The sequence below is a fragment of the Engystomops pustulosus genome, chromosome 4 (genome assembly GCF_040894005.1).
Source record: "Engystomops pustulosus chromosome 4, aEngPut4.maternal, whole genome shotgun sequence".
Taxonomy (NCBI): Eukaryota; Metazoa; Chordata; class Amphibia; order Anura; family Leptodactylidae; genus Engystomops; species Engystomops pustulosus.
The window spans coordinates 224,380,875-224,405,133 of NC_092414.1; the positions used below are offsets into that span (position 1 = coordinate 224,380,875).

The following is a 24,259-nucleotide window of genomic DNA, read 5'->3' on the forward strand; positions in this document are numbered from 1 at the left end:
ATATATACTGACCCCCCCCTGCTCTATACTGAACATTATATATACTGACCCCCTGCTCTATACTGTACATTATATACACTGACCACCCTGCTCTATACTGTACATTATATATACTGACCACCCTGCTCTATACTGTACATTATATATACTGACCACCCTGCTCTATACTGTACATTATATATACTGACCCCCTGCTCTATACTGTACATTATATATACTGACCCCCTGCTCTATACTGTACATTATATATACTGACCCCCTGCTCTATACTGTACATTATATATACTGACCCCCCTGCTCTATACTGTACATTATATATACTGACCCCCCTGCTCTATACTGTACATTATATATACTGACCCCCCTGCTCTATACTGTACATTATATATACTGACCCCCCTGCTCTATACTGTACATTATATATACTGACCCCCCTGCTCTATACTGTACATTATATATATACTGACCCCCCTGCTCTATACTGTACATTATATATATACTGACCCCCCTGCTCTATACTGTACATTATATATATATACTGACCCCCCTGCTCTATACTGTACATTATATATATACTGACCCCCCTGCTCTATACTGTACATTATATATATACTGACCCCCCTGCTCTATACTGTACATTATATATATACTGACCCCCCTGCTCTATACTGGACATTATATATATACTGACCCCCCTGCTCTATACTGGACATTATATATATATATATATATACTGACCCCCCTGCTCTATACTGTACATTATATATACTGACCCCCCTGCTCTATACTGTACATTATATACTGACCCCCCTGCTCTATACTGTACATTATATATACTGACCCCCTGCTCTATACTGTACATTATATATATACTGACCCCCTGCTCTATACTGTACATTATATATATATACTGACCCCCCTGCTCTATACTGTACATTATATATATATACTGACCCCCCTGCTCTATACTGGACATTATATATATACTGACCCCCCCTGCTCTATACTGTACATTATATATATATATATATATATATATACTGACCCCCCTGCTCTATACTGTACATTATATATACTGACCCCCCCCCGCTCTATACTGTACATTATATCTACTGACCCCCCCCCCCGCTCTATACTGGACATTATATATACTGACCCCCCTGCTCTATACTGTACATTATATATATATATACTGACCCCCCTGCTCTATATTGTACATTATATATATACTGACCCCCCTGCTCTATACTGTACATTATATATACTGACCCCCTGCTCTATACTGTACATTATATATACTGACCCCCCTGCTCTATACTGTACATTATATACACTGACCCCCTGCTCTATACTGTACATTATATATACTGACCCCCCCTGCTCTATACTGTACATTATATATACTGACCCCCCTGCTCTATACTGTACATTATATATACTGACCCCCCTGCTCTATACTGTACATTATATATATACTGACCCCCCTGCTCTATACTGTACATTATATATATACTGACCCCCCTGCTCTATACTGTACATTATATATATATACTGACCCCCCTGCTCTATACTGTACATTATATATATACTGACCCCCCTGCTCTATACTGTACATTATATATATACTGACCCCCCCGCTCTATACTGTACATTATATATATACTGACCCCCCTGCTCTATACTGTACATTATATATATACTGACCCCCCTGCTCTATACTGTACATTATATATATACTGACCCCCCTGCTCTATACTGTACATTATATATATACTGACCCCCCTGCTCTATACTGTACATTATATATATACTGACCCCCCTGCTCTATACTGTACATTATATATATACTGACCCCCCTGCTCTATACTGTACATTATATATATACTGACCCCCCTGCTCTATACTGTACATTATATATATACTGACCCCCCCGCTCTATACTGTACATTATATATATACTGACCCCCCTGCTCTATACTGGACATTATATATATACTGACCCCCCTGCTCTATACTGTACATTATATATACTGACCACCCTGCTCTATACTGTACATTATATATACTGACCCCCCTGCTCTATACTGTACATTATATCTACTGACCCCCCTGCTCTATACTGTACATTATATCTACTGACCCCCCTGCTCTATACTGTACATTATATATACTGACCCCCCTGCTCTATACTGTACATTATATATACTGACCCCCCTGCTCTATACTGTACATTATATATACTGACCCCCCTGCTCTATACTGTACATTATATATACTGACCCCCCTGCTCTATACTGTACATTATATATACTGACCCCCCTGCTCTATACTGGACATTATATATACTGATCCCCCTGCTCTATACTGTACATTATATATACTGACCCCCCCTGCTCTATACTGTGCTATACACACACACACACCCCCTTATAGTATATGGGTTGTAATTCCTTCTCTCTGTCTGTGCAGTGATCCGGATTCTGTTCTTACATCCCGGATGTTCCCGCTCCTGAGGCCACGGACTCCATTCCTCTCGATGTGACGTGTCCTGCCTGTGCACCCCTATAATTATCATTTTGTCCTGGATACCCCCGGGGTCCTCCACCTCTCGGCTGATGCTGGTCCCTCCTGTGCCTGATCATTCTGAGCGTATACTGGATTATATCAACATGTGAAACCCCCGGAATCATGTGACTCAACGCGACCCACGTAAAGAGACAGCGGTAAGACCACCAGGTGACTGCCACGGCCGTGGGGGGCATCAGTAGTCCTGTATACAGCTGTCACCCTGCTAGACCCCAGAGCTGACAATCTAGCGCCCACAACAGACACTGTATATGCCATCACCAGGGGAGGCGCTGTCCATCAGTCTGGGGCGCTCTGCAGTCACTGATCAGCCAGGGGGCGCATCTACCACCAGGATAAAGGACTGTATGCAAATGAGCCTGAGGGGCTCCAGGCTTCCTAGGTGCTCGATGTCATGATCGTGCAGGGGGCGCTGTATGGCATGTTTATTTTAGCTCTGCAGGGCGCCATTATTTACACATTGCTCGTCCTTGTGACTCCTGGCTGGTAAATATGGTGGGGTCAGACGGTCGTGATTGTGCAATGAGCCCCGGCTCCGGGGACGACTCCGGATAATCCTCCACTCCAGGCCAGCCCGAAATATCCCAGCGTCATGTGACCTGCTCCCACGTGACACAGCTGAGTGATGGTCTGCAGCAGGTGGTGCCACACAGGAGCCAGAATACACCCTCTACTCCCCGGCTGTCAGTAACCTCCGCAAACGCTGCAGCACAGAGGATTTCAGCACATGTTACTCCCCTGTATTTACAGGAACTTGTGAATCCATGAGATCCATGTGTTGGGCACCATATTGGGCAGAAGTGGCAGTGCCTGTTGTGTGCCACCCCTTCCCCCGGCTGTGTAGGGAGGTGGCAGAGAGGTGGGATAATTGCTGAGGAATTTGTCACGTGTTATCCACATGCCAGGGTATGCAAAGTGCAATCATCTGAGGGCGGCAGCAGGGTGTGTGCCCACAGCGTCGGATATGACACATCCTAATTATCAGGTGCATGGGAAGGCTGCCATTCCCTGCCGGCCTCTGCTGCCCCCCCAGCGTGGGCACTGCCGGCCTCTGCTGCCCCCACAGCGTGGGCACTGCCGGCCTCTGCTGCCCCCCAGCGTGGGCACTGCCGGCCTCTGCTGCCCCCCAGCGTGGGCACTGCCGGCCTCTGCTGCCCCCCAGCGTGGGCACTGCCGGCCTCTGCTGCCCCCCAGCGTGGGCACTGCCGGCCTCTGCTGCCCCCCAGCGTGGGCACTGCCGGCCTCTGCTGCCCCCCAGCGTGGGCACTGCCGGCCTCTGCTGCCCCCCAGCGTGGGCACTGCCGGCCTCTGCTGCCCCCCAGCGTGGGCACTGCCGGCCTCTGCTGCCCCCCAGCGTGGGCACTGCCGGCCTCTGCTGCCCCCCAGCGTGGGCACTGCCGGCCTCTGCTGCCCCCCAGCGTGGGCACTGCCGGCCTCTGCTGCCCCCCAGCGTGGGCACTGCCGGCCTCTGCTGCCCCCCAGCGTGGGCACTGCCGGCCTCTGCTGCCCCCCAGCGTGGGCACTGCCGGCCTCTGCTGCCCCCCAGCGTGGGCACTGCCGGCCTCTGCTGCCCCCCAGCGTGGGCACTGCCGGCCTCTGCTGCCCCCCAGCGTGGGCACTGCCGGCCTCTGCTGCCCCCCAGCGTGGGCACTGCCGGCCTCTGCTGCCCCCCAGCGTGGGCACTGCCGGCCTCTGCTGCCCCCCAGCGTGGGCACTGCCGGCCTCTGCTGCCCCCCAGCGTGGGCACTGCCCACATCAAGGATGTCTACGGTGTCTACATTCCAGCACTAATACCGCTCCACACCCGGACATATGACCCGTGAACGCTCCGCATACATGTGGATCCAGTCATTGGCCACCCATCAGTATGCCAGGAATGTGAGCAGCGTGGAGCACCCACATGTGTGTCTATTATCACATTAGCAGCATGTGACTGGTTATATCACATGGTGGTGTCTGAGCACTAGCGCCCCCTGTCTATTTAGGCTGGGGCTCCTCTCGTGTTACGGGGCGGCGCCGTGTATCCCGGGGGCTCCTCTCGTGTTACGGGGCGGCGCCGTGTATCCCGGGGGCTCCTCTCGTGTTGTGGGGCGGCGCCGTGTATCCCGGGGGCTCCTCTCGTGTTACGGGGCGGCGCCGTGTATCCCGGGGGCTCCTCTCGTGTTACGGGGCGGCGCCGTGTATCCCGGGGGCTCCTCTCGTGTTACGGGGCGGCGCCGTGTATCCCGGGGGCTCCTCTCGTGTAATATGTGATATTACCCTTTACCAACAAGTTCCACACCTGAGCTAATGGGCTTCAACATTAGGAACAGGAACCGGATCTGTGGATACACTGGATAATGACTGTCACAGGCTGCAGCTTATCTCGCCCATCCCGGAGGCAGTGTCTGCTCCACCCGGTATATAACAACATCCACACCATAGAACACATATGTTCCCAATTATAATCACCTCTCAATGGAGCGGGCGGGCCCCCGGCAGGCTAGAATCCCCTCCTCGCGGGCGGGGCCCCGGCAGGCTAGAACCCCCTCCTCGCGGGCGGGGCCCGGCAGGCTAGAACCCCCTCCTCGCGGGCGGGGCCCGGCAGGCTAGAACCCCCTCCTCGCGGGCGGGGCCCCGGCAGGCTAGAACCCCCTCCTCGCGGGCGGGGCCCCGGCAGGCTAGAACCCCCTCCTCGCGGGCGGGGCCCCGGCAGGCTAGAACCCCCTCCTCGCGGGCGGGGCCCGGCAGGCTAGAACCCCCTCCTCGCGGGCGGGGCCGTTGCTGACCATAGTAAGACGAGGTGCTAACCCTTATTTCTCTCTTTCGGCAGGTCTGTTGGGTTCGTAGGTGACTCCATTCAATTATGTCGGGAGCTTCGGTGAAAGTCGCCGTCCGTGTGCGGCCCTTTAACTCCAGAGAAATTTCCCATGATGCCAAGTGTGTGATTCAGATGCAAGGGAACAGCACGTGTAAGCAGCACTTTATCTATCAATGTCCTGAGATACTGCGCCCCTCAGTGTGACCTCTCTCACAGCGTCCTGTGTGTGTCTTTCATTTTAGGTATTTCCAATCCCAAACAGCCCAAGGATGCGCCCAAGAGCTTCACGTTTGACTACTCGTACTGGTCGCACACCACGGTGAGATCCCGCTCTGTAACGCTACAATGTCTCCCATACACAATGCAGAGCAGGATCTCCTCCATGGAGCACTGCTGATGACCCCTAATCTGCTGTCTGTCACTTCCACTTATTATAAGACTACTACTCCCAGCATTCTCTGACCGGCTGCTTGTAGCAGTCTCTAGAGGTGCCGCAGCAGCTTTGCTATTGCTTGTGTAATGTGTCTGTATAATTATGTTGTGGACCCTCAACCTTGCAGGAAGAAGACCCCAATTTTGCCTCCCAGCGTCAGGTGTACAAGGACATCGGAGAGGAGATGCTGTTACACGCATTCGAGGGCTACAATGTCTGTATATTCGCTTATGGACAGACGGGAGCAGGGAAGTCGTACACCATGATGGGGAAACCCGAGACCGAGCAGCATGGGATTATACCCCAGGTATGGAGGAGTAGTATGGGATTATCCCCCAGGTGTGGAGGAGGAGGAGGATGGGATTATCCCCCAGGTGTGGAGGAGGAGGAGGATGGGATTATCCCCCAGGTGTGGAGGAGGAGGAGGATGGGATTATCCCCCAGGTATGGAGGAGGAGTAGTATGGGATTATCCCCCAGGTATGGAGGAGGAGTAGTATGGGATTATCCCCCAGGTATGGAGGAGGAGTAGGATGGGATTATCCCCCAGGTATGGAGGAGGAGTAGTATGGGATTATCCCCCAGGTATGGAGGAGGAGTAGTATGGGATTATCCCCCAGGTGTGGAGGAGGAGTAGGATGGGATAATCCCCCAGGTATGGAGGAGGAGTAGTATGGGATTATCCCCCAGGTGTGGAGGAGTAGTATGGGATTATCCCCCAGGTATGGAGGAGAAGTAGGATGGGATTATCCCCCAGGTATGGAGGAGGAGTAGTATGGGATTATCCCCCAGGTGTGGAGGAGTAGTAGTATGGGATTATCCCCCAGGTATGGAGGAGGAGGAGGATGGGATTATCCCCCAGGTATGGAGGAGGAGTAGTATGGGATTATCCCCCAGGTGTGGAGGAGTAGGATGGGATTATCCCCCAGGTATGGAGGAGGAGGAGGATGGGATTATCCCCCAGGTATGGAGGAGGAGTAGGATGGGATTATCCCCCAGGTATGGAGGAGGAGTAGGATGGGATTATCCCCCAGGTGTGGAGGAGTAGTATGGGATTATCCCCCAGGTATGGAGGAGGAGTAGGATGGGATTATCCCCCAGGTATGGAGGAGGAGTAGTATGGGATTATCCCCCAGGTATGGAGGAGAAGTAGGATGGGATTATCCCCCAGGTATGGAGGAGGAGTAGTATGGGATTATCCCCCAGGTATGGAGGAGGAGTAGTATGGGATTATCCCCCAGGTGTGGAGGAGTAGTATGGGATTATCCCCCAGGTGTGGAGGAGTAGGATGGGATTATCCCCCAGGTATGGAGGAGGAGGAGGATGGGATTATCCCCCAGGTATGGAGGAGGAGTAGGATGGGATTATCCCCCAGGTATGGAGGAGGAGTAGGATGGGATTATCCCCCAGGTGTGGAGGAGTAGTATGGGATTATCCCCCAGGTATGGAGGAGGAGTAGGATGGGATTATCCCCCAGGTATGGAGGAGGAGTAGTATGGGATTATCCCCCAGGTGTGGAGGAGTAGTATGGGATTATCCCCCAGGTATGGAGGAGGAGTAGGATGGGATTATCCCCCAGGTATGGAGGAGGAGTAGGATGGGATTATCCCCCAGGTATGGAGGAGGAGGAGGATGGGATTATCCCCCAGGTATGGAGGAGGAGGAGGATGGGATTATCCCCCAGGTGTGGAGGAGGAGAAGGATGGGATTATCCCCCAGGTGTGGAGGAGGAGAAGGATGGGATAATCCCCCGGGTATGGAGGAGGAGTAGGATGGGATAATCCCCCGGGTATGGAGGAGGAGTAGGATGGGATAATCCCCCGGGTATGGAGGAGGAGTAGGATGGGATAATCCCCCAGGTATGGAGGAGGAGTAGGATGGGATAATCCCCCAGGTATGGAGGAGGAGTAGGATGGGATAATCCCCCAGGTATGGAGGAGGAGTAGGATGGGATAATCCCCCAGGTATGGAGGAGGAGTAGGATGGGATAATCCCCCAGGTATGGAGGAGGAGTAGGATGGGATAATCCCCCAGGTATGGAGGAGGAGGAGGATGGGATAATCCCCCAGGTATGGAGGAGGAGGAGGATGGGATAATCCCCCAGGTATGGAGGAGGAGGAGGATGGGATAATCCCCCAGGTATGGAGGAGGAGGAGGATGGGATAATCCCCCAGGTATGGAGGAGGAGGAGGATGGGATAATCCCCCAGGTATGGAGGAGGAGTAGGATGGGATAATCCCCCAGGTATGGAGGAGGAGTAGGATGGGATAATCCCCCAGGTATGGAGGAGGAGTAGGATGGGATAATCCCCCAGGTATGGAGGAGGAGTAGGATGGGATAATCCCCCAGGTATGGAGGAGGAGTAGGATGGGATAATCCCCCAGGTATGGAGGAGGAGGAGGATGGGATAATCCCCCAGGTATGGAGGAGGAGGAGGATGGGATAATCCCCCAGGTATGGAGGAGGAGGAGGATGGGATAATCCCCCAGGTATGGAGGAGGAGGAGGAGTAGGATGGGATAATCCCCCAGGTATGGAGGAGGAGGAGGATGGGATAATCCCCCAAGTATGGAGGAGTAGTAGTATGGGATTATCCCCCAGGTATGGAGGAGGAGTAGGATGGGATAATCCCCCAGGTATGGAGGAGGAGTAGGATGGGATAATCCCCCAGGTATGGAGGAGGAGGAGGAGGAGTAGGATGGGATTATCCCCCAGGTATGGAGGAGGAGGATGGGATAATCCCCCAGGTATGGAGGAGGAGTAGGATGGGATAATCCCCCAGGTAGGGAGGAGGAGTAGGATGGGATAATCCCCCAGGTAGGGAGGAGGAGTAGGATGGGATAATCCCCCAGGTATGGAGGAGGAGTAGGATGGGATAATCCCCCAGGTATGGAGGAGGAGTAGTATGGGATTATCCCTCAGGTATGGAGGAGGAGTAGTATGGGATTATCCCTCAGGTATGGAGGAGGAGTAGTATGGGATTATCCCCCAGGTGTGGAGGAGGATGGGATTATCCCCCAGGTGTGGAGGAGGATGGGATTATCCCCCAGGTGTGGAGGAGGATGGGATTATCCCCCAGGTGTGGAGGAGGATGGGATTATCCCCCAGGTGTGGAGGAGGATGGGATTATCCCCCAGGTGTGGAGGAGGATGGGATTATCCCCCAGGTGTGGAGGAGGATGGGATTATCCCCCAGGACGTCTGTGATTGACCTTTCCTCCTTGTCTCTGCAGTTATGTGAAGATTTATTTTCCAGAATATCAGAGAATAAGAGCGCACATCTCTCCTACTCGGTGGAGGTAACGTATATACACAATGGGGCGGGGAGCCGCAGGTATATACCGTATACAGCAGTACTGGTGTGTGTAGGTGGTTGTGTATATGCATCGCCCTCTCCTCTAGGTGAGTTACATGGAGATATACTGCGAGCGCGTCCGTGATCTCCTCCGCCCAAAAAGTAAAGGTAACCTGAGAGTACGGGAGCACCCGATCCTGGGGCCGTACGTGGAGGACCTGTCCAAGCTGGCCGTCACCTCCTACACGGACATCGCCGACCTCATGGACTGCGGGAACAAGGCCAGGTGATGATACCCCCCCCCCCCAAATATCCGCATGCATCCGGCCTGCACGCTCCCCCCCCCACTTCCCAGCGTGCGCCCGGCCCGCGCCCCTCCCCGCTTTTCAGCGTGCGCCCGGCCCGCGCCCCTCCCCGCTTCTCGGCATGCGCCCGGCCCGCGCCCCTCCCCGCTTCTCTCAATGATCTGTGCACTGAAGCCACCTCCACGGTCTTTCCACAGGACGGTCGCTGCCACGAACATGAATGAGACCAGCAGCCGCTCACACGCTGTTTTTACTATCGTCTTCACTCAGAAGAGACACGATGAGATGACCAACCTGGACACGGAGAAGGTGAGCGCAGGATGGGACACCCCCCATCCCCTCATCCGCCACCATGGGGACACGTGACCACATGATTGTCTTTCTGTGTCGCAGGTCAGTAAGATCAGTCTGGTGGATCTAGCGGGCAGCGAGCGAGCCGACTCCTCCGGAGCCAAAGGGACCCGTCTGAAGGTGAGGAGCTGCAGAAGTGCCCTGCTGATGCCTCTGCTGTCATCCTGCTGCCCTCCTCCATTACTGAGGTCACCTGCACTAACCCTACATCTTATCATGTTGTAGGAAGGCGCAAACATCAACAAGTCACTGACCACGCTGGGGAAGGTCATATCCGCTCTGGCTGAAATGGTGAGGGTTATCCCTCCAGTGTGTGAGGCTTGTGTAGCGTCTTCTGTATGTGTAGCGTGCGCTGTCCTGTACAGTCTTCTGTATGTGTAGCGTGCTCTCTCCTGTACAGTCTTCTGTATGTGTAGCGTGCTCTCTCCTGTACAGTCTTCTGTATGTGTAGCGTGCGCTGTCCTGTACAGTCTTCTGTATGTGTAGCGTGCGCTGTCCTGTACAGTCTTGTGTATGTGTAGCGTGCGCTCTCCTGTACAGTCTCCTGTATGTGTAGCGTGCTCTCTCCTGTACAGTCTCCTGTATGTGTAGCGTGCTCTCTCCTGTACAGTCTCCTGTATGTGTAGCGTGCTCTCTCCTGTACAGTCTCCTGTATGTGTAGCGTGCGCTCTCCTGTATGTGTAGCGTGCGCTCTCCTGTATGTGTAGCGTGCGCTCTCCTGTATGTGTAGCGTGCGCTCTCCTGTATGTGTAGCGTGCGCTCTCCTGTATGTGTAGCGTGCGCTCTCCTGTATGTGTAGCGTGCGCTCTCCTGTATGTGTAGCGTGCGCTCTCCTGTATGTGTAGCGTGCGCTCTCCTGTATGTGTAGCGTGCGCTCTCCTGTATGTGTAGCGTGCGCTCTCCTGTATGTGTAGCGTGCGCTCTCCTGTATGTGTAGCGTGCGCTCTCCTGTATGTGTAGCGTGCGCTCTCCTGTACGTGTAGCGTGCGCTCTCCTGTACGTGTAGCGTGCGCTCTCCTGTACGTGTAGCGTGCGCTCTCCTGTACGTGTAGCGTGCGCTCTCCTGTACGTGTAGCGTGCGCTCTCCTGTACGTGTAGCGTGCGCTCTCCTGTACGTGTAGCGTGCGCTCTCCTGTACGTGTAGCGTGCGCTCTCCTGTACGTGTAGCGTGCGCTCTCCTGTACGTGTAGCGTGCGCTCTCCTGTACGTGTAGCGTGCGCTCTCCTGTACGTGTAGCGTGCGCTCTCCTGTACGTGTAGCGTGCGCTCTCCTGTACGTGTAGCGTGCGCTCTCCTGTACGTGTAGCGTGCGCTCTCCTGTACGTGTAGCGTGCGCTCTCCTGTACGTGTAGCGTGCGCTCTCCTGTACGTGTAGCGTGCGCTCTCCTGTAGGTGTAGCGTGCGCTCTCCTGTAGGTGTAGCGTGCGCTCTCCTGTACGGTCTCCTGTATGTGTAGCGTGCGCTCTCCTGTACGGTCTCCTGTATGTGTAGCGTGCGCTCTCCTGTACGGTCTCCTGTATGTGTAGCGTGCGCTCTCCTGTACGGTCTCCTGTATGTGTAGCGTGCGCTCTCCTGTACGGTCTCCTGTATGTGTAGCGTGCTCTCTCCTGTACGGTCTCCTGTATGTGTAGCGTGCTCTCTCCTGTACAGTCTCCTGTATGTGAAGCGTGCTCTCTCCTGTACAGTCTCCTGTATGTGTAGCGTGCGCTCTCCTGTACGTGTAGCGTGCGCTCTCCTGTACAGTCTCCTGTATGTGTAGCGTGCTCTCTCCTGTATGTGTAGCGTGCTCTCTCCTGTATGTGTAGCGTGCTCTCTCCTGTATGTGTAGCGTGCTCTCTCCTGTATGTGTAGCGTGCTCTCTCCTGTATGTGTAGCGTGCTCTCTCCTGTACAGTCTTCTGTATGTGTAGCGTGCGCTCTCCTGTACAGTCTCCTGTATGTGTAGCGTGCGCTCTCCTGTACAGTCTCCTGTATGTGTAGCGTGCGCTCTCCTGTACAGTCTCCTGTATGTGTAGCGTGCTCTCTCCTGTACAGTCTCCTGTATGTGTAGCGTGCGCTCTCCTGTATGTGTAGCGTGCTCTCTCCTGTACAGTCTCCTGTATGTGTAGCGTGCTCTCTCCTGTACAGTCTCCTGTATGTGTAGCGTGCTCTCTCCTGTACAGTCTCCTGTATGTGTAGCGTGCTCTCTCCTGTACAGTCTCCTGTATGTGAAGCGTGCTCTCTCCTGTACAGTCTCCTGTATGTGTAGCGTGCGCTCTCCTGTACAGTCTCCTGTATGTGTAGCGTGCGCTCTCCTGTATGTGTAGCGTGCGCTCTCCTGTACAGTCTCCTGTATGTGTAGCGTGCTCTCTCCTGTACAGTCTCCTGTATGTGTAGCGTGCGCTCTCCTGTATGTGTAGCGTGCTCTCTCCTGTACAGTCTTCTGTATGTGTAGCGTGCTCTCTCCTGTACAGTTTCCTGTATGTGTAGCGTGCGCTCTCCTGTACAGTTTCCTGTATGTGTAGCGTGCGCTCTCCTGTACAGTCTCCTGTATGTGTAGCGTGGGCTCTCCTGTATGTGTAGCGTGCTCTCTCCTGTACAGTCTCCTGTATGTGTAGCGTGCTCTCTCCTGTACAGTCTCCTGTATGTGTAGCGTGCTCTCTCCTGTACAGTCTCCTGTATGTGTAGCGTGCTCTCTCCTGTACAGTCTCCTGTATGTGTAGCGTGCTCTCTCCTGTACAGTCTCCTGTATGTGTAGCGTGCTCTCTCCTGTACAGTCTCCTGTATGTGTAGCGTGCTCTCTCCTGTACAGTCTCCTGTATGTGTAGCGTGCTCTCTCCTGTACAGTCTCCTGTATGTGTAGCGTGCTCTCTCCTGTACAGTCTCCTGTATGTGTAGCGTGCTCTCTCCTGTACAGTCTCCTGTATGTGTAGCGTGCTCTCTCCTGTACAGTCTCCTGTATGTGTAGCGTGCTCTCTCCTGTACAGTCTCCTGTATGTGTAGCGTGCTCTCTCCTGTACAGTCTCCTGTATGTGTAGCGTGGGCTCTCCTGTACAGTCTCCTGTATGTGTAGAGTGCGCTCTCCTGTAAGTCTTCTGTATGTGTAGCGTGCGCTCTCCTGTATGTGTAGCGTGCGCTCTCCTGTATGTGTAGCGTGCGCTCTCCTGTACAGTCTCCTGTATGTGTAGCGTGCTCTCTCCTGTACAGTTTCCTGTATGTGTAGCGTGGGCTCTCCTGTATGTGTAGCGTGCGCTCTCCTGTACAGTCTCCTGTATGTGTAGAGTGTGCTCTCCTGTATGTGTAGCGTGCTCTCTCCTGTACAGTCTTCTGTATGTGTAGCGTGCGCTCTCCTGTACAGTCTTCTGTATGTGTAGCGTGCGCTCTCCTGTATGTGTAGCGTGCGCTCTCCTGTACAGTCTCCTGTATGTGTAGCGTGCGCTCTCCTGTACAGTCTCCTGTATGTGTAGCGTGCTCTCTCCTGTACAGTCTCCTGTATGTGTAGCGTGCTCTCTCCTGTACAGTCTCCTGTATGTGTAGCGTGCTCTCTCCTGTACAGTCTCCTGTATGTGTAGCGTGCGCTCTCCTGTACAGTCTCCTGTATGTGTAGCGTGCGCTCTCCTGTACAGTCTCCTGTATGTGTAGCGTGCGCTCTCCTGTACAGTCTCCTGTATGTGTAGAGTGCGCTCTCCTGTATGTGTAGCGTGCTCTCTCCTGTACAGTCTTCTGTATGTGTAGCGTGCTCTCTCCTGTACAGTCTCCTGTATGTGTAGCGTGCTCTCTCCTGTACAGTCTCCTGTATGTGTAGCGTGCTCTCTCCTGTACAGTCTCCTGTATGTGTAGCGTGCTCTCTCCTGTACAGTCTCCTGTATGTGTAGCGTGCTCTCTCCTGTATGTGTAGCGTGCTCTCTCCTGTACAGTCTTCTGTATGTGTAGCGTGCGCTCTCCTGTACAGTCTTCTGTATGTGTAGCGTGCGCTCTCCTGTACAGTCTCCTGTATGTGTAGCGTGCGCTCTCCTGTATGTGTAGCGTGCGCTCTCCTGTATGTGTAGCGTGCGCTCTCCTGTATGTGTAGCGTGCGCTCTCCTGTATGTGTAGCGTGCGCTCTCCTGTATGTGTAGCGTGCGCTCTCCTGTATGTGTAGCGTGCGCTCTCCTGTATGTGTAGCGTGCGCTCTCCTGTATGTGTAGCGTGCGCTCTCCTGTATGTGTAGCGTGCGCTCTCCTGTATGTGTAGCGTGCGCTCTCCTGTATGTGTAGCGTGCGCTCTCCTGTATGTGTAGCGTGCGCTCTCCTGTATGTGTAGCGTGCGCTCTCCTGTATGTGTAGCGTGCGCTCTCCTGTATGTGTAGCGTGCGCTCTCCTGTATGTGTAGCGTGCGCTCTCCTGTATGTGTAGCGTGCGCTCTCCTGTATGTGTAGCGTGCGCTCTCCTGTATGTGTAGCGTGCGCTCTCCTGTATGTGTAGCGTGCGCTCTCCTGTATGTGTAGCGTGCGCTCTCCTGTATGTGTAGCGTGCGCTCTCCTGTATGTGTAGCGTGCGCTCTCCTGTACAGTCTCCTGTATGTGTAGCGTGCTCTCTCCTGTACAGTCTCCTGTATGTGTAGCGTGCTCTCTCCTGTACAGTCTCCTGTATGTGTAGCGTGCTCTCTCCTGTACAGTCTCCTGTATGTGTAGCGTGCTCTCTCCTGTACAGTCTCCTGTATGTGTAGCGTGCGCTCTCCTGTACAGTCTCCTGTATGTGTAGAGTGCGCTCTCCTGTATGTGTAGCGTGCTCTCTCCTGTACAGTCTCCTGTATGTGTAGCGTGCTCTCTCCTGTACAGTCTCCTGTATGTGTAGCGTGCGCTCTCCTGTACAGTCTCCTGTATGTGTAGCGTGCGCTCTCCTGTACAGTCTCCTGTATGTGTAGCGTGCTCTCTCCTGTACAGTCTCCTGTATGTGTAGCGTGCGCTCTCCTGTACAGTCTTCTGTATGTGTAGCGTGCGCTCTCCTGTACAGTCTTCTGTATGTGTAGCGTGCGCTCTCCTGTACTGTCTCCTGTATGTGTAGCGTGCGCTCTCCTGTACAGTCTCCTGTATGTGTAGCGTGCGCTCTCCTGTACAGTCTCCTGTATGTGTAGCGTGCGCTCTCCTGTACAGTCTCCTGTATGTGTAGCGTGCGCTCTCCTGTACAGTCTCCTGTATGTGTAGCGTGCGCTCTCCTGTATGTGTAGCGTGCGCTCTCCTGTATGTGTAGCGTGCTCTCTCCTGTACAGTCTTCTGTATGTGTAGCGTGCGCTCTCCTGTACAGTCTTCTGTATGTGTAGCGTGCGCTCTCCTGTACAGTCTTCTGTATGTGTAGCGTGCGCTCTCCTGTACAGTCTCCTGTATGTGTAGCGTGCTCTCTCCTGTACAGTCTCCTGTATGTGTAGCGTGCGCTCTCCTGTACAGTCTTCTGTATGTGTAGCGTGCGCTCTCCTGTACAGTCTTCTGTATGTGTAGCTTGCGCTCTCCTGTACAGTCTTCTGTATGTGTAGCGTGCGCTCTCCTGTACAGTCTTCTGTATGTGTAGCGTGCGCTCTCCTGTATGTGTAGCGTGCTCTCTCCTGTACAGTCTCCTGTATGTGTAGCGTGCGCTCTCCTGTACAGTCTCCTGTATGTGTAGCGCGCGCTGTCCTGTACAGTCTCCTGTATGTGTAGCGCGCGCTCTCCTGTACAGTCTCCTGTATGTGTAGCATGCGCTCTCCTGTATGTGTAGCGTGCTCTCTCCTGTACAGTCTCCTGTATGTGTAGCGCGCTCTCTCCTGTACAGTCTCCTGTATGTGTAGCGCGCGCTGTCCTGTACAGTCTCCTGTATGTGTAGCGCGCTCTCTCCTGTACAGTCTCCTGTATGTGTAGCGCGCGCTGTCCTGTACAGTCTCCTGTATGTGTAGCGCGCGCTGTCCTGTACAGTCTCCTGTATGTGTAGCGCGCTCTCTCCTGTACAGTCTCCTGTATGTGTAGCGCGCTCTCTCCTGTACAGTCTCCTGTATGTGTAGCGCGCGCTGTCCTGTACAGTCTCCTGTATGTGTAGTGCGCGCGCTGTCCTGTACAGTCTCCTGTATGTGTAGTGCGCGCGCTGTCCTGTACAGTCTCCTGTATGTGTAGTGCGCGCGCTGTCCTGTACAGTCTCCTGTATGTGTAGTGCGCGCGCTGTCCTGTACAGTCTCCTGTATGTGTAGTGCGCGCGCTGTCCTGTACAGTCTCCTGTATGTGTAGTGCGCGCGCTGTCCTGTACAGTCTCCTGTATGTGTAGTGCGCGCGCTGTCCTGTACAGTCTCCTGTATGTGTAGTGCGCGCGCTGTCCTGTACAGTCTCCTGTATGTGTAGTGCGCGCGCTGTCCTGTACAGTCTCCTGTATGTGTAGTGCGCGCGCTGTCCTGTACAGTCTCCTGTATGTGTAGTGCGCGCGCTGTCCTGTACAGTCTCCTGTATGTGTAGTGCGCGCGCTGTCCTGTACAGTCTCCTGTATGTGTAGTGCGCGCGCTGTCCTGTACAGTCTCCTGTATGTGTAGTGCGCGCGCTGTCCTGTACAGTCTCCTGTATGTGTAGTGCGCGCGCTGTCCTGTACAGTCTCCTGTATGTGTAGTGCGCGCGCTGTCCTGTACAGTCTCCTGTATGTGTAGTGCGCGCGCTGTCCTGTACAGTCTCCTGTATGTGTAGTGCGCGCGCTGTCCTGTACAGTCTCCTGTATGTGTAGTGCGCGCGCTGTCCTGTACAGTCTCCTGTATGTGTAGTGCGCGCGCTGTCCTGTACAGTCTCCTGTATGTGTAGTGCGCGCGCTGTCCTGTACAGTCTCCTGTATGTGTAGTGCGCGCGCTGTCCTGTACAGTCTCCTGTATGTGTAGTGCGCGCGCTGTCCTGTACAGTCTCCTGTATGTGTAGTGCGCGCGCTGTCCTGTACAGTCTCCTGTATGTGTAGTGCGCGCGCTGTCCTGTACAGTCTCCTGTATGTGTAGTGCGCGCGCTGTCCTGTACAGTCTCCTGTATGTGTAGTGCGCGCGCTGTCCTGTACAGTCTCCTGTATGTGTAGTGCGCGCGCTGTCCTGTACAGTCTCCTGTATGTGTAGTGCGCGCGCTGTCCTGTACAGTCTCCTGTATGTGTAGTGCGCGCGCTGTCCTGTACAGTCTCCTGTATGTGTAGTGCGCGCGCTGTCCTGTACAGTCTCCTGTATGTGTAGTGCGCGCGCTGTCCTGTACAGTCTCCTGTATGTGTAGTGCGCGCGCTGTCCTGTACAGTCTCCTGTATGTGTAGTGCGCGCGCTGTCCTGTACAGTCTCCTGTATGTGTAGTGCGCGCGCTGTCCTGTACAGTCTCCTGTATGTGTAGTGCGCGCGCTGTCCTGTACAGTCTCCTGTATGTGTAGTGCGCGCGCTGTCCTGTACAGTCTCCTGTATGTGTAGTGCGCGCGCTGTCCTGTACAGTCTCCTGTATGTGTAGTGCGCGCGCTGTCCTGTACAGTCTCCTGTATGTGTAGTGCGCGCGCTGTCCTGTACAGTCTCCTGTATGTGTAGTGCGCGCGCTGTCCTGTACAGTCTCCTGTATGTGTAGTGCGCGCGCTGTCCTGTACAGTCTCCTGTATGTGTAGTGCGCGCGCTGTCCTGTACAGTCTCCTGTATGTGTAGTGCGCGCGCTGTCCTGTACAGTCTCCTGTATGTGTAGTGCGCGCGCTGTCCTGTACAGTCTCCTGTATGTGTAGTGCGCGCGCTGTCCTGTACAGTCTCCTGTATGTGTAGTGCGCGCGCTGTCCTGTACAGTCTCCTGTATGTGTAGTGCGCGCGCTGTCCTGTACAGTCTCCTGTATGTGTAGTGCGCGCGCTGTCCTGTACAGTCTCCTGTATGTGTAGTGCGCGCGCTGTCCTGTACAGTCTCCTGTATGTGTAGTGCGCGCGCTGTCCTGTACAGTCTCCTGTATGTGTAGTGCGCGCGCTGTCCTGTACAGTCTCCTGTATGTGTAGTGCGCGCGCTGTCCTGTACAGTCTCCTGTATGTGTAGTGCGCGCGCTGTCCTGTACAGTCTCCTGTATGTGTAGTGCGCGCGCTGTCCTGTACAGTCTCCTGTATGTGTAGTGCGCGCGCTGTCCTGTACAGTCTCCTGTATGTGTAGTGCGCGCGCTGTCCTGTACAGTCTCCTGTATGTGTAGTGCGCGCGCTGTCCTGTACAGTCTCCTGTATGTGTAGTGCGCGCGCTGTCCTGTACAGTCTCCTGTATGTGTAGTGCGCGCGCTGTCCTGTACAGTCTCCTGTATGTGTAGTGCGCGCGCTGTCCTGTACAGTCTCCTGTATGTGTAGTGCGCGCGCTGTCCTGTACAGTCTCCTGTATGTGTAGTGCGCGCGCTGTCCTGTACAGTCTCCTGTATGTGTAGTGCGCGCGCTGTCCTGTACAGTCTCCTGTATGTGTAGCGCGCGCGCTGTCCTGTACAGTCTCCTGTATGTGTAGCGCGCGCGCTGTCCTGTACAGTCTCCTGTATGTGTAGCGCGCGCGCTGTCCTGTACAGTCTCCTGTATGTGTAGCGCGCGCGCTGTCCTGTACAGTCTCCTGTATGTGTAGCGCGCGCTCTCTCCTGTACGTGTCACATGTCTCACCTCTGTCTCTCTCTAATGCTGCGTATACTGGGCAGATGGACAATGAGGGGTAAGTATGCGGCTTATGATGTCATCGCTGAGGGGCGGGGCACATGCGTCCATTATAACCACATATACTGACTGATCCTCTGTCTTCAGCAATCAAAGAAGAAGAAGTCTGACTTTATTCCGTACCGGGACTCGGCCCTCACCTGGCTGCTGAAGGAGAACCTGGGTGAGTGCGGGTGGGGGGCACCCATCATATGTGGGTGTAGGAGGCGTCTCATGTCGCCCTGGCTTTAGGAAATGTAGGGGAAGGGCTTTGCCTTTGATGCCCTACCCTGAAGGGTTGTCTTAGGGCCCTGGGCAATGGTCAGAGACACCCTCTAGTTATGAGTAACAGATGTCTTTGTGCTCAAGGTGGGAATTCTCGTACGGCGATGATCGCAGCCCTGAGCCCGGCTGATATCAACTACGAAGAGACGCTGAGTACCCTCCGGTGAGTACTACAACAACTCCACTAGCCGAAGAATAGTGAGTGCAGCTCTGGGGTATAATACAGGATGTAACTCAGGATCAGTACAGGATAAGTAATGTCATGTATGTACACAGTGACTGCACCAGCAGCAGAATAGTGAGTGCAGCTCTGGTGTATAATACAGGATGTAACTCAGGATCAGTACAGGATAAGTAATGTCATGTATGTACACAGTGACTGCACCAGCAGCAGCAGAATAGTGAGTGCAGCTCTGGGGTATAATACAGGATGTAACTCAGGATCAGTACAGGATAAGTAATGTCATGTATGTACACAGTGACTGCACCAGCAGCAGAATAGTGAGTGCAGCTCTGGAGTATAATACAGGATGTAACTCAGGATCAGTACAGGATAAGTAATGTCATGTATGTACACAGTGACTGCACCAGCAGCAGATAGTGAGTGCAGCTCTGGAGTATAATACAGGATGTAACTCAGGATCAGTACAGGATAAGTAATGTCATGTATGTACACAGTGACTGCACCAGCAGCAGAATAGTGAGTGCAGCTCTGGGGTATAATACAGGATGTAACTCAGGATCAGTACAGGATAAGTAATGTCATGTATGTACACAGTGACTGCACCAGCAGCAGAATAGTGAGTGCAGCTCTGGGGTATAATACAGGATGTAACTCAGGATCAGTACAGGATAAGTAATGTCATGTATGTACACAGTGACTGCACCAGCAGCAGAATAGTGAGTGCAGCTCTGGAGTATAATACAGGATGTAACTCAGGATCAGTACAGGATAAGTAATGTCATGTATGTACACAGTGACTGCACCAGCAGCAGAATAGTGAGTGCAGCTCTGGAGTATAATACAGGATGTATCTCAGGATCAGTACAGGATAAGTAATGTCATGTATGTACACAGTGACTGCACCAGCAGCAGAATAGTGAGTGCAGCTCTGGGGTATAATACAGGATGTAACTCAGGATCAGTACAGGATAAGTAATGTCATGTATGTACACAGTGACTGCACCAGCAGCAGAATAGTGAGTGCAGCTCTGGGGTATAATACAGGGTGTAACTCAGGATCAGTACAGGATAAGTAATGTCATGTATGTACACAGTGACTGCACCAGCAGCAGAATAGTGAGTGCAGCTCTGGGGTATAATACAGGATGTAACTCAGGATCAGTACAGGATAAGTAATGTCATGTATGTACACAGTGACTGCACCAGCAGCAGAATAGTGAGTGCAGCTCTGGGGTATAATACAGGATGTAACTCAGGATCAGTACAGGATAAGTAATGTCATGTATGTACACAGTGACTGCACCAGCAGCAGAATAGTGAGTGCAGCTCTGGGGTATAATACAGGATGTAACTCAGGATCAGTACAGGATAAGTAATGTCATGTATGTACACAGTGACTGCACCAGCAGCAGAATAGTGAGTGCAGCTCTGGGGTATAATACAGGATGTAACTCAGGATCAGTACAGGATAAGTAATGTCATGTATGTACACAGTGACTGCACCAGCAGCAGAATAGTGAGTGCAGCTCTGGGGTATAATACAGGATGTAACTCAGGATCAGTACAGGATAAGTAATGTCATGTATGTACACAGTGACTGCACCAGCAGCAGAATAGTGAGTGCAGCTCTGGGGTATAATACAGGATGTAACTCAGGATCAGTACAGGATAAGTAATGTCATGTATGTACACAGTGACTGCACCAGCAGCAGAATAGTGAGTGCAGCTCTGGGGTATAATACAGGATGTAACTCAGGATCAGTACAGGATAAGTAATGTCATGTATGTACAGTGACTGCACCAGCAGCAGAATAGTGAGTGCAGCTCTGGGGTATAATACAGGATGTAACTCAGGATCAGTACAGGATAAGTAATGTCATGTATGTACACAGTGACTGCACCAGCAGCAGAATAGTGAGTGCAGCTCTGGGGTATAATACAGGATGTAACTCAGGATCAGTACAGGATAAGTAATGTCATGTATGTACACAGTGACTGCACCAGCAGCAGAATAGTGAGTGCAGCTCTGGAGTATAATACAGGATGTAACTCAGGATCAGTACAGGATAAGTAATGTCATGTATGTACACAGTGACTGCACCAGCAGCAGAATAGTGAGTGCAGCTCTGGGGTATAATACAGGATGTAACTCAGGATCAGTACAGGATAAGTAATGTCATGTATGTACACAGTGACTGCACCAGCAGCAGAATAGTGAGTGCAGCTCTGGGGTATAATACAGGATGTAACTCAGGATCAGTACAGGATAAGTAATGCCATGTATGTACACAGTGACTGCACCAGCAGCAGAATAGTGAGTGCAGCTCTGGGGTATAATACAGGATGTAACTCAGGATCAGTACAGGATAAGTAATGTCATGTATGTACACAGTGACTGCACCAGCAGCAGAATAGTGAGTGCAGCTCTGGGATATAATACAGGATGTAACTCAGGATCAGTACAGGATAAGTAATGTCATGTATGTACACAGTGACTGCACCAGCAGCAGAATAGTGAGTGCAGCTCTGGGATATAATACAGGATGTAACTCAGGATCAGTACAGGATAAGTAATGTCATGTATGTACACAGTGACTGCACCAGCAGCAGAATAGTGAGTGCAGCTCTGGGGTATAATACAGGATGTAACTCAGGATCAGTACAGGATAAGTAATGTCATGTATGTACACAGTGACTGCACCAGCAGCAGAATAGTGAGTGCAGCTCTGGAGTATAATACAGGATGTAACTCAGGATCAGTACAGGATAAGTAATGTCATGTATGTACACAGTGACTGCACCAGCAGCAGAATAGTGAGTGCAGCTCTGGGGTATAATACAGGATGTAACTCAGGATCAGTACAGGATAAGTAATGTCATGTATGTACACAGTGACTGCACCAGCAGCAGAATAGTGAGTGCAGCTCTGGGGTATAATACAGGATGTAACTCAGGATCAGTACAGGATAAGTAATGTCATGTATGTACACAGTGACTGCACCAGCAGCAGAATAGTGAGTGCAGCTCTGGAGTATAATACAGGATGTAACTCAGGATCAGTACAGGATAAGTAATGTCATGTATGTACACAGTGACTGCACCAGCAGCAGAATAGTGAGTGCAGCTCTGGGGTATAATACAGGATGTAACTCAGGATCAGTACAGGATAAGTAATGTCATGTATGTACACAGTGACTGCACCAGCAGCAGAATAGTGAGTGCAGCTCTGGGGTATAATACAGGATGTAACTCAGGATCAGTACAGGATAAGTAATGTCATGTATGTACACAGTGACTGCACCAGCAGCAGAATAGTGAGTGCAGCTCTGGAGTATAATACAGGATGTAACTCAGGATCAGTACAGGATAAGTAATGTCATGTATGTACACAGTGACTGCACCAGCAGCAGAATAGTGAGTGCAGCTCTGGGGTATAATACAGGATGTAACTCAGGATCAGTACAGGATAAGTAATGTCATGTATGTACACAGTGACTGCACCAGCAGCAGAATAGTGAGTGCAGCTCTGGGGTATAATACAGGATGTAACTCAGGATCAGTACAGGATAAGTAATGTCATGTATGTACAGTGACTGCACCAGCAGCAGAATAGTGAGTGCAGCTCTGGAGTATAATACAGGATGTAACTCAGGATCAGTACAGGATATGTAATGTCATGTATGTATACAGTGACTGCACCAGCAGCAGAATAGTGAGTGCAGCTCTGGAGTATAATACAGGATGTAACTCAGGATCAGTACAGGATAAGTAATGTCATGTATGTACACAGTGACTGCACCAGCAGCAGAATAGTGAGTGCAGCTCTGGAGTATAATACAGGATGTAACTCAGGATCAGTACAGGATAAGTAATGTCATGTATGTACACAGTGACTACACCAGCAGCAGAATAGTGAGTGCAGCTCTGGAGTATAATACAGGATGTAACTCAGGATCAGTACAGGATAAGTAATGTCATGTATGTACACAGTGACTGCACCAGCAGCAGAATAGTGAGTGCAGCTCTGGGGTATAATACAGGATGTAACTCAGGATCAGTACAGGATAAGTAATGTCATGTATGTACACAGTGACTGCACCAGCAGCAGAATAGTGAGTGCAGCTCTGGGGTATAATACAGGATGTAACTCAGGATCAGTACAGGATAAGTAATGTCATGTATGTACACAGTGACTGCACCAGCAGCAGAATAGTGAGTGCAGCTCGGGAGTATAATACAGGATGTAACTCAGGATCAGTACAGGATAAGTAATGTCATGTATGTACACAGTGACTGCACCAGCAGCAGAATAGTGAGTGCAGCTCTGGGGTATAATACAGGATGTAACTCAGGATCAGTACAGGATAAGTAATGTCATGTATGTACACAGTGACTGCACCAGCAGCAGAATAGTGAGTGCAGCTCTGGAGTATAATACAGGATGTAACTCAGGATCAGTACAGGATAAGTAATGTCATGTATGTACACAGTGACTGCACCAGCAGCAGAATAGTGAGTGCAGCTCTGGGGTATAATACAGGATGTAACTCAGGATCAGTACAGGATAAGTAATGTCATGTATGACAGCAGGATAGTGAGTGCAGCTCTGGAGTATAATACAGGATGTAACTCAGGATCAGTACAGGATAAGTAATGTCATGTATGACAGCAGGATAGTGAGTGCAGCTCTGGAGTATAATACAGGATGTAACTCAGGATCAGTACAGGATAAGTAATGTCATGTATGACAGCAGAATAGTGAGTGCAGCTCTGGGGTATGATGCAGGGTGTAAGGTAATGACCTGCGCTGTATACTCTGCCCCTCAGGTACGCAGACCGCGCCAAGCAGATAAAATGTAACGCCATTATTAATGAGGACCCGAACGCCCGGTTAATCAGAGAGCTGAAGGAAGAGGTGGCCAGGCTGCGGCAGCTCCTGTACAGCCAGGGGCTGGCAGGTGAGTCTGCAGGGTTGGGGTGACTTACCTCTGGGGTGGAGTGTAGGTTCCCTTAGTGGGCGCCTGCTCTTCCCATAAATGATGGGTCTCTATATTATCCACAGATCTTGCCCTTGAGGATGGTGTGAGTGCACCCCCTGCGTCTCTACAGTCCTCCGACCCTCTGCCAGCCTCCCCCTCCGAGCCCGGCTCCCCCCCGCCGCCTCCTCCCCTGTCACCCCCAGCCATCAATGGGCAGCCAGAGCCCTTCGGTGAGGCCGCGGATGAGGTCCCCATATGTACAGAAGAGGCCATGGAGAGGCTGCAGGAGACAGAGAAGATCATCGCTGAGCTGAACGTTACCTGGGAGGAGAAGCTGCGCAGGACTGAGGCCATACGTATGGAGAGGTAAGTATCCCACCGGGGGGGAGAGTGTGCGGGTCCGGGCAGTGCACGGTGCATCAGATCTCATATCAGTCTC

General features: G+C 52.2%; 1 protein-coding gene across 1 annotated transcript in view; it reads left to right on the top strand.

Annotated features, from left to right (window-relative positions):
* Positions 1-24,259, top strand: part of KIF1C (kinesin family member 1C) — a 34,001-nt gene that overhangs the window by 2,776 nt on the left and 6,966 nt on the right. Inside the window, exons 2-14 of the mRNA XM_072150022.1 lie at positions 2,470-2,723; positions 5,399-5,537; positions 5,629-5,705; positions 5,947-6,126; positions 9,050-9,115; positions 9,219-9,397; positions 9,614-9,725; positions 9,810-9,887; positions 9,993-10,058; positions 18,481-18,556; positions 18,742-18,820; positions 23,669-23,799; positions 23,904-24,186. Of these exons, the coding sequence (XP_072006123.1) occupies positions 5,432-5,537; positions 5,629-5,705; positions 5,947-6,126; positions 9,050-9,115; positions 9,219-9,397; positions 9,614-9,725; positions 9,810-9,887; positions 9,993-10,058; positions 18,481-18,556; positions 18,742-18,820; positions 23,669-23,799; positions 23,904-24,186 (1,433 nt within the window). The 5' untranslated portion in view covers positions 2,470-2,723; positions 5,399-5,431. The remainder of the gene's footprint in view (positions 1-2,469; positions 2,724-5,398; positions 5,538-5,628; positions 5,706-5,946; positions 6,127-9,049; positions 9,116-9,218; positions 9,398-9,613; positions 9,726-9,809; positions 9,888-9,992; positions 10,059-18,480; positions 18,557-18,741; positions 18,821-23,668; positions 23,800-23,903; positions 24,187-24,259) is intronic.